Source organism: Ciconia boyciana, chromosome 10 (genome assembly GCF_034638445.1).
Source record: "Ciconia boyciana chromosome 10, ASM3463844v1, whole genome shotgun sequence".
In the NCBI taxonomy this organism is placed as follows: domain Eukaryota; kingdom Metazoa; phylum Chordata; class Aves; order Ciconiiformes; family Ciconiidae; genus Ciconia; species Ciconia boyciana.
This window is the reverse complement of record NC_132943.1, coordinates 10,546,282-10,559,743: the sequence shown is the minus strand read 5'-3', so window position 1 is coordinate 10,559,743 and position 13,462 is coordinate 10,546,282. Positions and strand designations below refer to the sequence as shown.

The window sequence follows — 13,462 nt, the reverse complement described above, 5'->3', positions numbered from 1 at the left end:
CCACTTTTCTTAAAAGTTTGTGCTTTTGGTTAGTTAATAGCAATTTATTTCTGTACAACACATGAGAGAAAGGAACAGACTTGAACCGACAGGGAGAACACTTGTGATGAGCTCTGTAGTCTCTGTTCCCCTCTCTTTGATAGTTTATACCAGCTGAAGAGCTGAGCTGTTCCCTGAAATCAGTGATTAAAAAGATGAATTTTTACATAGAACAATAAGTAATGTGAATTCTTGGACATGGGTAAATATGCAAGACCACTGTAGATGAGACACGTTGTCCTACATCCCTGTCAGTTGTTATCTTGGTTGTTTTTTTCTTTCCAGAGCAATGGCATCTTCTGGTTCTCGTGAGCAGTTTTTACGGCAGATGGAGCAGATTGTAGAAGGCATCAAACAGAATCGGATGAAGGTCTGAGACTCTTCTCACTTTCTTTGCTAGAACCTGGGAATTATTTTAGAAAAGCCTCTTGGATAATAACTATGCATGGAGAAATCCATTATGTGAGGTGCAAATTAAGCAAGCAACTAACAAGTATTACTTATTTTCACATCCATAAGAAACTGCTCACCACCTAAATGTTAATGAATAGAGTAGAAAAGAGGTTTTATAACACTTCTCTCCGGACGGGAAGCTTATACCCCTTAACTTTGTAATTGTCAGTGTAGTGATGTAGATGCTTGAAACAGCTGTATGTCACTGAAATCAGTGAGAATTCTTCCATTTGGATTGCGTGGGCGCAGTCAGACCTATGTCTCAGGCACGGTTTCTTAAGCAGCTGGAGCTGACTGAAGTGGCTTTCTGCTGCTGAAGAGGGTAAGCAGCACCTCAGAGTCCCAGCCATCAGCTTCCCTTGTCCCAGTTGCAGCACTCATCTGACACCTTGCTGAATCCACTCAGGTGGTTTTTGTTTGTTGTTTGTTTGTTTTGGTTTTAACCTGATTTAGAAAAGACTCATCATTGCTGATGAGTGTTGTGTCCACATAGCAAGTGAAAGGGGTTTGTGGGTGAGCAGCGCCCCAGTGCTCGTTCAGAGAAGACAAAACTGCTTCTGGTAACATTTGGGGACTGTTTCGTAAAAGCCTCGGTGTGTGTTAAGTGGTCTTGGGGCAATGCAAGCATGAGGTCCAACAGTGGCTCCAAGTAAAGCTGTCCACAGGCATGTTTGCGTACAACTGGGATAGGCTTAAGTACTTCTTGATAATGGTAGTTACTAACTTGTAGCTATTGGGTTGTTTTACTCTCATATTTTCATATGCGAACATACTCATATTTTCCTAAGTCCCATAAAGGGGCTTTGAGATTCTTTTCTCTACAGAGCCAGAAAATTATTGGTAGTGGATTATAGCTGTTCTTTATTTGAATTTAAATGGAAGTATGATGGACTATAAATCAATATATACTAGAATGTGTACTGAAAATGCAGTCTGTCCAGGTATCGGGCTCTTTCATCTCAATAGCTAAATAGAAACTTCAGGTACAAAATATGATAAGCATGTGTATATAGAAAAACAGAACAGGATGGAACTCAAGCTGTAATAAAGCTCTTTTGCACTAATAAACTGCACTATAAAAATATATGACATTTACTATAGACTGCTGTGTTCAAATAGGTGGCTATTTCATTGCCTTTTTTTGCAATGAATTATTTTTATTTGCTTGACTTCTTATTTTCAGAGAGGACAAAATGACAGCAGAAAGAATAGTGATAGTGGTGGTTGTATGTATCGGTCATCTTTCTGTCATAAAGGCTGTTGAAATAATGAGTGACAGCGTCAAACGGAGGTTATGAAAATACTTTAGAACAGAGCAATTCTGACTAGTGAAGATGAGTTTGAAGATAATTACATTTCTTTCTTTTTTGAAGAATGTCGTTATTTTAATTGCTGCAGCAAGCAACTGCCCCAAAATGAAACGGTCCAGGAGTTCAGTGTTTTGTTTTCTGTCTTGTCCTCTGTTACGCACGCAGAAATGGGTAACAGCACAGCAAATGCAAGGAGTGAAAGCAGACTGAGAGCTCTGCTGTGACTTACTTCAGGTTCTTGCAACTGAACTGTTAAATCTCTCAAGTCCATAAAATCATTCTGGACTCTCTTCCTGTATTCTCAAATGGAATCAAAACTTTCAGCTGCTTCCTGTACAGATAAGGGAGAGGGAAGTAAATGGGAGGTATCATGTCAGATGACTCATTATTTTGAATAATGGCAGCATCTCTGATGGTTGCTGAAAGCAATGGCAGCCCACATCACTTGTGCTGTATTTCTGCACGGGCAGTTTGGCCACTGGCATATTGCGAGACAGTTCACAAGTGACATTTCATTCCTAGGTGTAAGTGTCTGGATCAGCAGGAGGTGGCAGTTACAACTAATGGAGAAAAACAAGAGTTCCTGAATGAAAAAGCTAAGCTTATCTCAATTGAGAGAAAAAAATTGATTGTTAGTGATGGAGTAGATAATAATTTAGTACCTTCTCGTAGTTGGTTTCTCAATGCCAGTGAAGATACTGACAGCACATGGACGCTAAGAAAGTTTTAACAATTCACATGGTTCCTTGGGAAACAGCTCTGCCGCAAAAGGGAAGGTTCTCTTATTCTTCACCTAGGAAATGTCTGTTGGATGACTTTTTCAACAGGCAGGCTAGTTGTATGCTGCAAGGGTTATTCATCCCCCTGATGGTTTAGTCTTACCTATTCGACTTCTGTCTACAGTGCATTAGAAGTGCTCACAGTCAGTTTCACGATTCACACTTAAAGTACATCCACTTTGTTTTCTGTACAGCCCTAAAGACCTTCTACCTGAAGAGAAATTTCAGTTTTCAAAGCCCATCATATTGTAACTGCATTGTAAAAGAGGCCTAAGGAGAAATCAGACATACTTGTTACCAAGAACAAGTAACTGGCGAACAAGCATTTCAGTGTGATAACAGATATTCATGAGACTTTCCGAGGACAGAGCAGGCCAGTTTCTACTGAGAGGAGTATGTCGAGAGATTTGTCATGGTCATGCATAAAGGAAGCAATTTATCAAAGGATAGTAATAGGGTCTTATCTCTTCACAAGAATCTAGTTCCTAGATGTTTTAGCAATGCTGGTTTTAGCCTCATCCTAAAGGAATGGGAAGCATGTGATAATGCTTTTTTCTGCATTAACACATTTAATGCTTTTTCTTCCTCAAGCATAACTTTAAAAACCTACTGGCCCTGCCTGATAAGTTATGTTAGGAGAGATTCCCTGATGTTTTGGACTGCAGCTGGCTTCGTAAAGGAGAGGTACCTTGTTAGCAGTGTTAATACTTCCTCTAAGTTTGGGATCTGCTCATTTCTTTTAGGCATTAAGAATCAGTAAGATCAGTGTTGGCACATAAATCTAGAAATGCAGCAAGTTCTGCTGCTGTGCAATTACCTGTTTGTTTGGGCTTTAGGGGATTCTTGCAGTTTGGAATTGCATTTGTCCCTGTCAAAATTTAGGAGGCGAAAGCCTGTCAGAGAGCTGCAAAAATAACTTTTGGGAATGCAACAGGGCTTTTTTTAATGTGACTGTGCCCTAGCACCAGAGGGAGGGAGGGAAAATTTACTCTCTAGACTAGCAGCAAACTTGTCTGTGATGCTGTGATGGAAGAACTTCATTAGAACTACCCCTGAGAGGAAGGCAGTCTCTGTTCTATAATAAGAACCAATCCTCTCCACGTTTAGGGTCTTAAGTTATGATTGTCACAACTTTGGCAGAAGGAGAAAAGAAAAGAGATTTCTTATGTGTGGGTCTTGAGCAAGTACAGTATTGCATAGGAAGGTAAAGATGTCTCCTGCCCTCCCCGTTTGATACAACTAACATAAACAACCAAATCAAGATCTCAGTGTTGCATCAAAAACCTTTTTTTGTTTGTTTGGGTTTTGTTTGTTTTATGTTAAGTAATTTCACTGTGTCATCGTTGAGGTAGGATTGTTCAGTGAGCAAGATTCTTGGCTTGCAGAGATGTGAGCCTTAGTTTAATAGTGAATGCTACCTATAGGGCCACTGGTACTGAGACTTCAGCATTAGCTGTTTAATTATTTTTTTTTTTAGTAGCTGGCCTAAATGTTCGTTGCATTTAAAGCACAAGCCGGGGTATAATCTATGAAGCATCTGTCTCCCATTTTCTATTATAGATAGTTGTTCCTTATACAGTATATGATCTCTTATCCTTCCTGTTTACCAACAGATGGAAAAGAAGAAGCAAGAAAACAAAATGCGAAGAGACCAGTTGAATGATGAATACTTAGAGCTTCTAGAGAAACAGAGGCTTTACTTTAAAACAGTGAAAGAATTTAAAGAGGTAAGACCAGTTTTGCCAATGTAAACTGGCAAGTGTGCAGTGACCCATTTTGGCTTGACTTGTGCACAATATATGCACAAGAGTTCCGAATATGATGATTATCGCCCCATGTTCGCGCTGTCTCTTGGTGGTTATCTCCACGTGATTATTGGACTCTGAATTTGCTTCTGGAAATTCTTTTTTCACTGATAGACTAGCACCCCTCCATGTTACAGGGGAAGGACAGTTGGTTACTGAGCAAGCTGTATATTTGGGTTTCCAAATGGAATCTCTTGAAGATCTATGAGCAGTTAGGTATTGGAGCAAAGAGGGTTGTGGAAATATGTGTGAATAAGGGAGGGAATCCAGAGTCTCAGTAGTTATAAATACTGTTAGGAACCAGCCTTGTTTTCTAACCACTGTGAAAGCACTGTTTAACACTTCACTGATTTAGCCTTTCCCGAGCTTTTCATCATAATATGCTTCTGTTAATTATTGTCTCCATGATAATGAATGACAAAGTAGTGCTGCCAGGCAAAATTGTCATTTGGCATCAGATGTTTGAGGAAAAACATCTTTCTGTCGTCGGTCCTGCTTGGTTTTGAGACAGTTCCTTCCTGTTTTGGCCAATGTACTCTGGGAGAATGACAGGGACTGTTCAGCTACTTTTCTGACATACAGAATTTTACGTCCTAGTTGCAGAAGTTAGGTGGAATTTATTTTTTTTTTTTTTACTGGAAGCATATTTCTCTTCCACTGCCTTGTGAGGGAACTTCCACTCAACCTTGCTATCCTTAAAAATAAATGAAGTCATGGTTGTGGTGTTGAAAATAGGTGGTATGTGCTTATGTAAATATATTTCTTGACCTATATTTCTTGACCTAGAGTTGTTCCTTGAACACTGACTTTTTCGAAAACTGTCTTGTGAAGTTCCAGATCACCTAAAATTAATCTCAATTTCAGATTTATTCAATTTATAAGTAAAAAGGTGGATTTGTTTCAGCTAGTTGTAACAACTTTAGATGAATGGTCAAGTAGCATTCCTTTTGGCTTGAATGTCATAAAGTTTAATGAATATTACCATTGGAATAACATTATGGATGAACCAGAATTATCTTCAGCTCATCAGTCACTCCAGACTACTTTGGATTTTGGAGATCTTTCAAAATAAAAGGGCTTGGTTTTGCTGATTGGAAGATATAACTAGTAGAGTTAAGAACAACTACTATCTTTGCTTTCTGTTAACAGGAATGCCGTAAGAATGAAATGCTGCTGTCTAAGCTGAAAGCTAGTTCTTCCTGAAGAACTCCAGCTGGTGAAGTTTATAGATGATTGTTCAGTCCATTGAATCTCTTTTGTGAGGTGACAGTTATAACTGCAATGTAGATATATACAGATATATATATATATATATAAAAATATATATACACACAGCTGTAAAAGTCTGTTTTTTTTTTTTTTCCCCCAGTATGGATTCGGTTTTACATTCCTTCATCACATGGCTGTATTATTCATTATTGCCTCCACTACACAGTAAAGAGTTAACACAGTACAGCAAAATAGAAATATTGTCTAATTTTATTTATTTGGGTTTGGTTTTTTCCAACAGTAAGGACAATGGGGATGTTTTTTATTTGGGTTTTAACACTGAATTAGGTCAAGATTCTGGAATAAGTAGATATGTGCTGTGTAATATGTCCAGTACCACAAGATGAGCACTGCAGAATGCAGTGGCTTGTTAACTTTGGCCAAAAAAACCCCACAGAATGAGATTCTTGAAACTCTTCACCAGCTAATAACTTCACATTATTTTAATTTACACTCTAGCCATAGATAAGATTCCAAAGGATAAGAATTCATTTCTAATTGTTAAGACATAAGAAAATGGAAACTTACCTTGGATAATTCCTGGTGTAAAATTATAGATCTATATTTTTATAAAGTCTAGCTGTTGTATAAATTTATTTGAAATTTCATTTTTATATATAGAGAGTGTGCTTGTTAAATTAATAGCTCCAGGAAAAAACACCTTAATCACTAGGACCATCATGTTATCCCTGGCTGGGATGAAAATCAAAGTCTATGTCACCTGTAATATAGAAGATAAAGATTCAGACACTCTGCTCAAATGAACTGATGCTCACCTTTGAAGACAACAACCTATTTACCCTGCTGAAGATTTCCCCTTGAAAGTTTAGAAACTTTGTGGAACACTTTCTGAAACATTTTTATGTCTGTATATACAGTATTTTATAATTCAAAAAGTTGCTTTTTGTACTTAACATCAGGATTTTGGACTGACTTCTTAATGTACATCACATCTTCAGGAGAAGAAAAGCCACGTTCTTTTTTCCCCAGTAACAGTGATGACAGTGCTGTTTGATTACTTTCTATGGCAGTGAATATAAAATAAAGAATGTTTGGAACCCACTGACCTTCCGCTGTTGTGTTTTTAAGGTGGAACTTGCTTTAGAAGCCTTAATATGCTTTTGAATGATGAGTGCATTAAAAGATGAATTGTGTCAATATTCACTCATAAGGATGTTTTCGTGTGTCACATAGCAATCAGTAACATTTTGTTTTCTCTTGCCGCTTTTGGTAAGCATGGTGTTTTGGTATTTGGCACAATATCAAACCTGGTATATGCAAAGGAGGTCCATGGAAGGTTTTATTTGTCTTCCATAAGCATCTGCTTAAGATACAGAATTCTCAGTGGAGACAGTACAAGTCCATCACACCACAATACCTGATTCTACTCCTTTTGAATACAATGGAAGGTTTGATATTGGCATGTGAATTTATGCAAACGCTGTAGCATTGAAAATCATAGAACTGTAGAATCATTAAAGTTGGAAAAGACCTTTAAGATCATCTGGTCCAACCATCAACCCAACACCTCCATGCCTACTAAACCATGTCCCGAAATGCCACATCTACACATTTTTTGAACTCCTCCAGGGATGGTGACTCCACCACCTCTCTAGGCAGCCCCTTCCAATGCTTGACAACCCTTTCAGTAAATAAATTGTTCCTCATATCCAATCTAAACCTCTCCTGATGCAACTTGAGGCCATTTCCTCTTGTCCTATCACTTGTTACCTGGGAGAAGAGACCGACCCCCAACTCGCTACAACCTCCTTTCAGGCAGTTGTAGAGAGCAATAAGGTCTCCCCTCAGCCTCCTTTTCTCCAGGCTAAACAACCCCAGCTCCCTCAGCCGCTCCTCACAAGACCCTTGTGCTCCAGACCCTTCACCAGCTTCATTGCCCTTCTCTGGACACGCTCCAGCACCTCAAGGTCTCTCTTGTAGTGAGGGGCCCAACACTGAACACAGTATTCGACATGCGGCCTCACCAGTGCCGAGTACAGGGGGACCATCGCTTCTCTATCGAGGAGAAGCGTAGGCATTTGTTAAGCCTTGCATAAGGAGATTGTTGACGTTCTGTCCAGGTAAAATGCAGTGAGCTACCAGAACCATGGTAGACTAGGTTCAATGTGATGTACCTTCCCATAAGTGAGACTGTGTTTTTGGAACAACCTGAAACACTTTTCCTGTGCCTTCAGTACAAACAGAAAGAAAACCCTTCTACTGAGCCAGCTTGTACCTTACTCCCCCACACCAGTTAGTGACTGAACGTATAGAGGCTGCTCCGCTTGTATGTATTCAAAAGTCAGTCTGCCTAGAGCTAGTGAAATAACGAAGGCAAAATTGAAGGAATTCTGAATGTAAAGAAGGAAATCTGCATTGAGTGCTACTTGCAGGCTTTCTCCAGTCAGCTTTGATATCAGGAGACATTATTTATGTCTACAAACTTTGCCCTCTATAAAAATAGTAATTCTCTCTCTAATTTGTAAATGGAGTAATTTAACTTTGGTACCAAGATAACCTGTTTGTGGATTCAAACTGACATATTTGCTTACCATGCACTTCTAAGAAAATAACTTGAATGGACATTTCAATTTGGGTTTTACAATTTTCATCAAAATTGCTTTAGTATCAAGCAAAATTTCCTAGGTAGGGTAAGTAATGAACTTACGTGTAGAATAAATGATGTGATTATTTGTTCAGTATAACATTAAACTTTATGCTTACCTGTTACAAACTCAGTAACCTGGAAACTTCAACATGGAATATAAAAACATTGGAACCATTGCTCTGGCTAGGAGCTAGTGATTTTGACTAAGATATAAATCTGGGGTTTGTGAAGATCCAGTTGTTGCTCATAGAAAATAAATTCAGTCCAGATTATAACTTGATGTAACAAGTCAATTTCTTTCTACAATAGATCGAAATCCAGGGCAGATGGACGCTATCTTTGCTTTCAGATCCCGGTGTGAAAATGAGAGGGAAGAGGCTGGAGAGGTATGAAAAAAGCTATATCAGCTGCTCCTTGCTTTCTGTCGCAGGCTGTGTATGTTGGGGGTACCATTTCTTCTGATACCTGAGGAGGAATCAAAATGAAAGAGGCCCTTCTTCTAATGGCCTGCTTAACTTGGTGACTGCCGGGCTTAACCATTACATCAGCCTGTCCCGGTCAGTTTTAGTGTGGAGGAACAAGTACATATCATGCCACGGCTACTCGTGGGAAGGTGATTTTTGGGAACCGTATCCAAGATGCTTTGACACTATAAACATGACAATCCTGCTAAACAGAAACAACTGAGTTAATTTTGGCTTCCAGTAAAATGATGACAGCTATTTGTCAAAGTGAAGAGCCGTGTCAGGAGGTAACTTCTAAGTGGAGTTTTCAAAGGAAGGAGGGCAGTGCTTTAAAGTGTTATTTTCCTTTAAGTCAATAAGCTTTAATGTGTACCATGACTGTGCTGGAGATTTAAGGTCTTTTTGCATAATTATTACATTAATTTTTTCATCTATGGAATTAAAAATATTTTTAATGCCCCCAGTTTGGTGATTGGAGCTGTGCAGCTGAGGCACGAAATTCTGAGAGTGTATATGCATGTATGCAAAGGACTACAGAAACCTATAGCAAGCAGAATCTGTCTTAATTCTCCCTTTCAGCTGGTTGCGAGGGAGGAGATAAGAGTTTCTCAGAATTTTCCATCAGTGTTGCTGGATTTCTTTGACTGTTTAAAGAGAAGGATCTCGCCCTGAATTTGGTGTTAGCAGGCTTGCAAAATATTTACAGGACTTGTAGCAAAACTTCTTTTCTTTTTTTATTTGATAGAGCCTGCTCAGAGCTTTAATTTGCATTTCAATAAATTTAATTATTTTGATATGTTGATGAATAAACTGCTGCAAAGAAAGTCCGCTCTTTGTTTCAGAAGCTGACAGTCTCTGAACTGAAGGCATACACTTACCTTTCAGACTGTGACAGCTTTCTTTAGTGCACTTGTAAAATACCTTTTGAGAGTGAAATCGGTGACATACACCTAATCCGAGCATGACAAAATCCAGACAATCTTTTTGTTACAGTGTATCAAAACGAATGCAGCACTGCACCAAGTCACTATTCATTTGAACAAAAGAAAATCTTGGAAGGCAAGTTAAAATGTGAGCAATATTTTCTTTAAGGTTTCTTCCCTTCTTCCTCTTTATTTCATGAAAAATCTGCTTATTGAAGTGTGACCTTAGTGTGTACGTTTCTGAACCAAAGAGCATTTGATGGGGGAGAAGTGTGTGACATGCAAAAGCATTTTATTGTGTGACGAAGTAGTATGTTGTACTCCTTATTCTCCGGAGACACTATGGCACAGGTATACCCAGCCATAGCAAAACTTTAAAGAAATTTCTTTCAAAACATAAAATTACTTGCATGAGAGAAAGGGTATTACTTCTTTTAGGTCCCACTTTGTATAGCTACTGGTACTCACACAAAACAGACAGCTGGAGAATTGCGATTTGCTGGTACACCTGCCACCTTAGCGCCAGCTTGGCTAAATTAGGCATGTAATCAGGGCACACGTACAAGGCGATACACAAGTCTTACTTGTTTGGGTGGAGGGTGACATACTCTTAGAATAGTCTTTTATCTAAAAGAAAAATTTAGGAACACAAGCCTGTTTACTCACACAGTGTCTACACAGCTGTGGCTGCCGCCTATGGCTGGCATCAGAGCTACTAAGGCGCTGGTCCCTGGAGCTCGAGGCAGGCGCTGCCTCGTTACCCAGCTCTTCGGGCAGGGTTGGTGGCTGCTTCGCACCCAGCAGCATGTTCCCGTTATCAGCTGCTGCTTACACCTGGTTTCTTGGTGACTGTGGTGTAGACTAGCTTACGAGGTACTGCTCACAGGGCTTTGTCAACGTGTATTCTCGGGGCCAAACCATCTCTTTTTGCATCAATCTTCATTTAGGAAGGGCTTGGGAATTCTCATGTAAAACAGCTATTTTGAAGCAGAGACTGAAGTACGGTTGAAAGATCAGGAGCTCCTGGGTACAATAACAAATTACTGAAGAGCTTTCATTGTGGAAGCTGTAGCACGGATGTGGGTTTCATGGAGTGAGGAGGAGCACAGAAAGTTATTAGCATTTTCTGTTCACATTCGTCTTCCAAATCTCTTTGATTTCTGCACAATCTGTGGATTCCACTAGCACAACAAACTGAGGCCTTAATTTCAAGATAGCTGCAGGGTTCTCGGAGCCTTGCTGCAGGATACAGCAATGCCTTTCTGCTGAGCAGTAGTCTCCAGTGAGTTTTTCTAGGAGCAGATTCAGTGTCGGGAAATAAAGCTAGTAGTCCACTATATACAAGCAGAGATGCCTGGTGTACACCAAAATTAGCAACTTCTATTTGAGGAAATAAATGACCGTATGTCTAAGCATTGCCAAATGATGTTTCTTCAGAATAGCTGATTCTTTTTTTTTTCCCTATTTGGATATTCAAGATACTGTATCATTTATCTTAGTTCACATGGGAGTTGTATTTTCCATATTTTCTTTGGTCCATCTTGAAGCCAAGGATAACAACACAGCAATAACGTAAGATCTAAACTCTGATGCTTGAAGTGCCAGAAAGAGGAGTGCTTGCATGCCTGATTTTACTCTTTCCTCTTTTTTCAATTAAAATAAAGTTGCAAGTTTTAATAATGAGAGTAATTAATCACAGCAATAAAGTACCAAGGGAAGTACAAAATTATCCACAGTTCCAACATTTTTTAATCAAGGTTGATGACTATCCAACAGTTATGCTCCCATTGCACCAAGTTATGGGTTTAGCACACAAATCCGTGGGTAAGAGGCGGTGCTCGCTGTGCAGAAGGCCAGGGGATGGTGATGCCTTTTCTGGCTTTAAGCGGGAAGCAGCGTCCAGCAGGGTAGGCCATAACCCCAGATAACGTACGTATTTCCCCCACACTAAGCTCAGATTCCATGTGATTAAAATCCAGGATTTTAAATCCTGAATATGTGCCGCTGCTCTTCTAAATGCAGACATGCACAGAGCCAGTGTGGGGAGCTGATTTTGTTAAGAGCTTTCTAAAACCACTGTAGTGAAATGAAAGCTCCACTTGTTTCTCATCTCCTCTGGGTGAATATGAAGCCAGGCTGCTTTCAGTGGAAGCCTGTCATTCTGTAACAACTCACTGCTGTCACAGATGCTTGGGTGGGCAGAGCACTAAACCAGTTATCTTGAGAACTTCTCACAGTGAAATTACAGAGGCCCAGATTCACCTCCCGAGGAAGCTAAATTCATCTTTGAGGAGGTGGAGAGCTACATTGTGTGCTACATCAGTAGCCCTGCTACCAGTTCTCAAGCGAGCTGAAGACAGCCCTGCCACACCTTCAGCATTTGCAGTAGTACCAGTGCAAGTATACAGCTACACTGAACTGCACAGTAGCCTTCTGGCTTTATGGTGTTTCTCAAGTTCCAGATGCAAAGCCATGGTAAAACGTACCCCAAAATCTGTGTTGCTTCTTGGAAGGGTTCCCACACCGGAGCCTGGTGTTCCTCCAGTCAGGTGGCACTTAGAGTCAGAACAAAGCTCTCGCTGCTGCTCCTGCAGCAGCCAGAGACTGTGATGGGCCTTAACTTCAGTGCAGCAGGGCTGGTAATTAGATCTGCATGCTAGTAGCGGCTTGTCTTACAGGCACTAAAATTTGGCCAAAGCATGATCATGAGAAACTTCAGGAGTGGCCACATGCAGGAGATTTGTATGCTCTTCAACAACCAGCTCAAGAAGACCTCTTCATTTTCTCCTTCCAGGTCATCTGTTTGGATGTTAAGGTTTTTAGAGCAGTGACTCTCTTAGATGAAAAATTCAATTCACTTAAAAAATTCATCAGTGATTCTGAATAAGACTGGCAGGTTTTAGTAACTTTTAGACTTTTACATATGTGTCTTCCTTTCTGGTTTAATTAAGCCTCCAAACGCTAGTTTGAACTGTAGCTATTCAAAATGCAGGCAAATTGAGATTCAGAAGGGAAAGAGTTACTTAAGCTCCCATTTAAAAGCCTGAGCCACTATCTAAACATCTTTTTGAAATTCTAGGTTATTAAGATTTCTTAATTCTCATTGAAATTGAGAGAAGCATCCTCTGCAGGTACATACACAGGTGGCTGTGGCTGCAGATACAGCAGGTCACACTGGAATTTCACAGTACTGCAGGGTGTGAAGTACAGCGGTGCCTGATCTCACCACACACTGCACTAGTGAGATGAGGCCAGGCGGTTCCCTTAAGGAACTGGAGGGATATGCGCTTTGACAGCATTGAAATCACTTATTTCGAAAGGAGCCGGAACTTGCCTCGGTCTCAGTTGCCCATATACCTGACATTAAGCTCAAACTGACATCAGCAGGTACATGAATTGTGTTAGGCTACACTGCCATAAACTCTGCTTTACAGTTAGGCAAGTAAAAGCTTCATCATTTTTCTGTTTTTCAGACAACAAGATACAGACGTTTGATAATACCTCTCTGACATGGCTGTTAAGTTCATCAGTCCCTAGCAGATGGAAATACACCTACCTGCTGCTGCCTGTGAGAGACTGCCAGGATACCAAGACTTTGGTAGGAGCTTCGTGGTCAGCACTCACGTCGATGCGATGCCCATTAGCTTGGTAACCGTCAGAGATGAGGCTGAGCGCGATGCACTGCAGCGAGATCAAGATGCCAGCGGTGTATATTGCTGGAGCTGAAATTTGTGACTTTTAGTCATTCCGTGCGGTTTTGTGTTGTTTGCCTGAGGGTACACTTTGAATTAGAGTTGCTTAAGCAGCAGAAA

At 40.2% G+C, this 13,462-nt stretch overlaps 1 protein-coding gene across 1 annotated transcript in view; it reads left to right on the top strand.

Moving 5' to 3' along the window:
- CCDC93 (CCC complex scaffolding subunit CCDC93) overlaps positions 1-6,707 on the top strand; it is a 57,163-nt gene extending 50,456 nt beyond the window's left edge. The window contains exons 21-23 of the mRNA XM_072874630.1: positions 325-409; positions 4,195-4,308; positions 5,536-6,707. Of these exons, the coding sequence (XP_072730731.1) occupies positions 325-409; positions 4,195-4,308; positions 5,536-5,589 (253 nt within the window). The 3' untranslated portion in view covers positions 5,590-6,707. The remainder of the gene's footprint in view (positions 1-324; positions 410-4,194; positions 4,309-5,535) is intronic.
- The last annotated feature ends 6,755 nt before the right edge of the window (positions 6,708-13,462 follow it).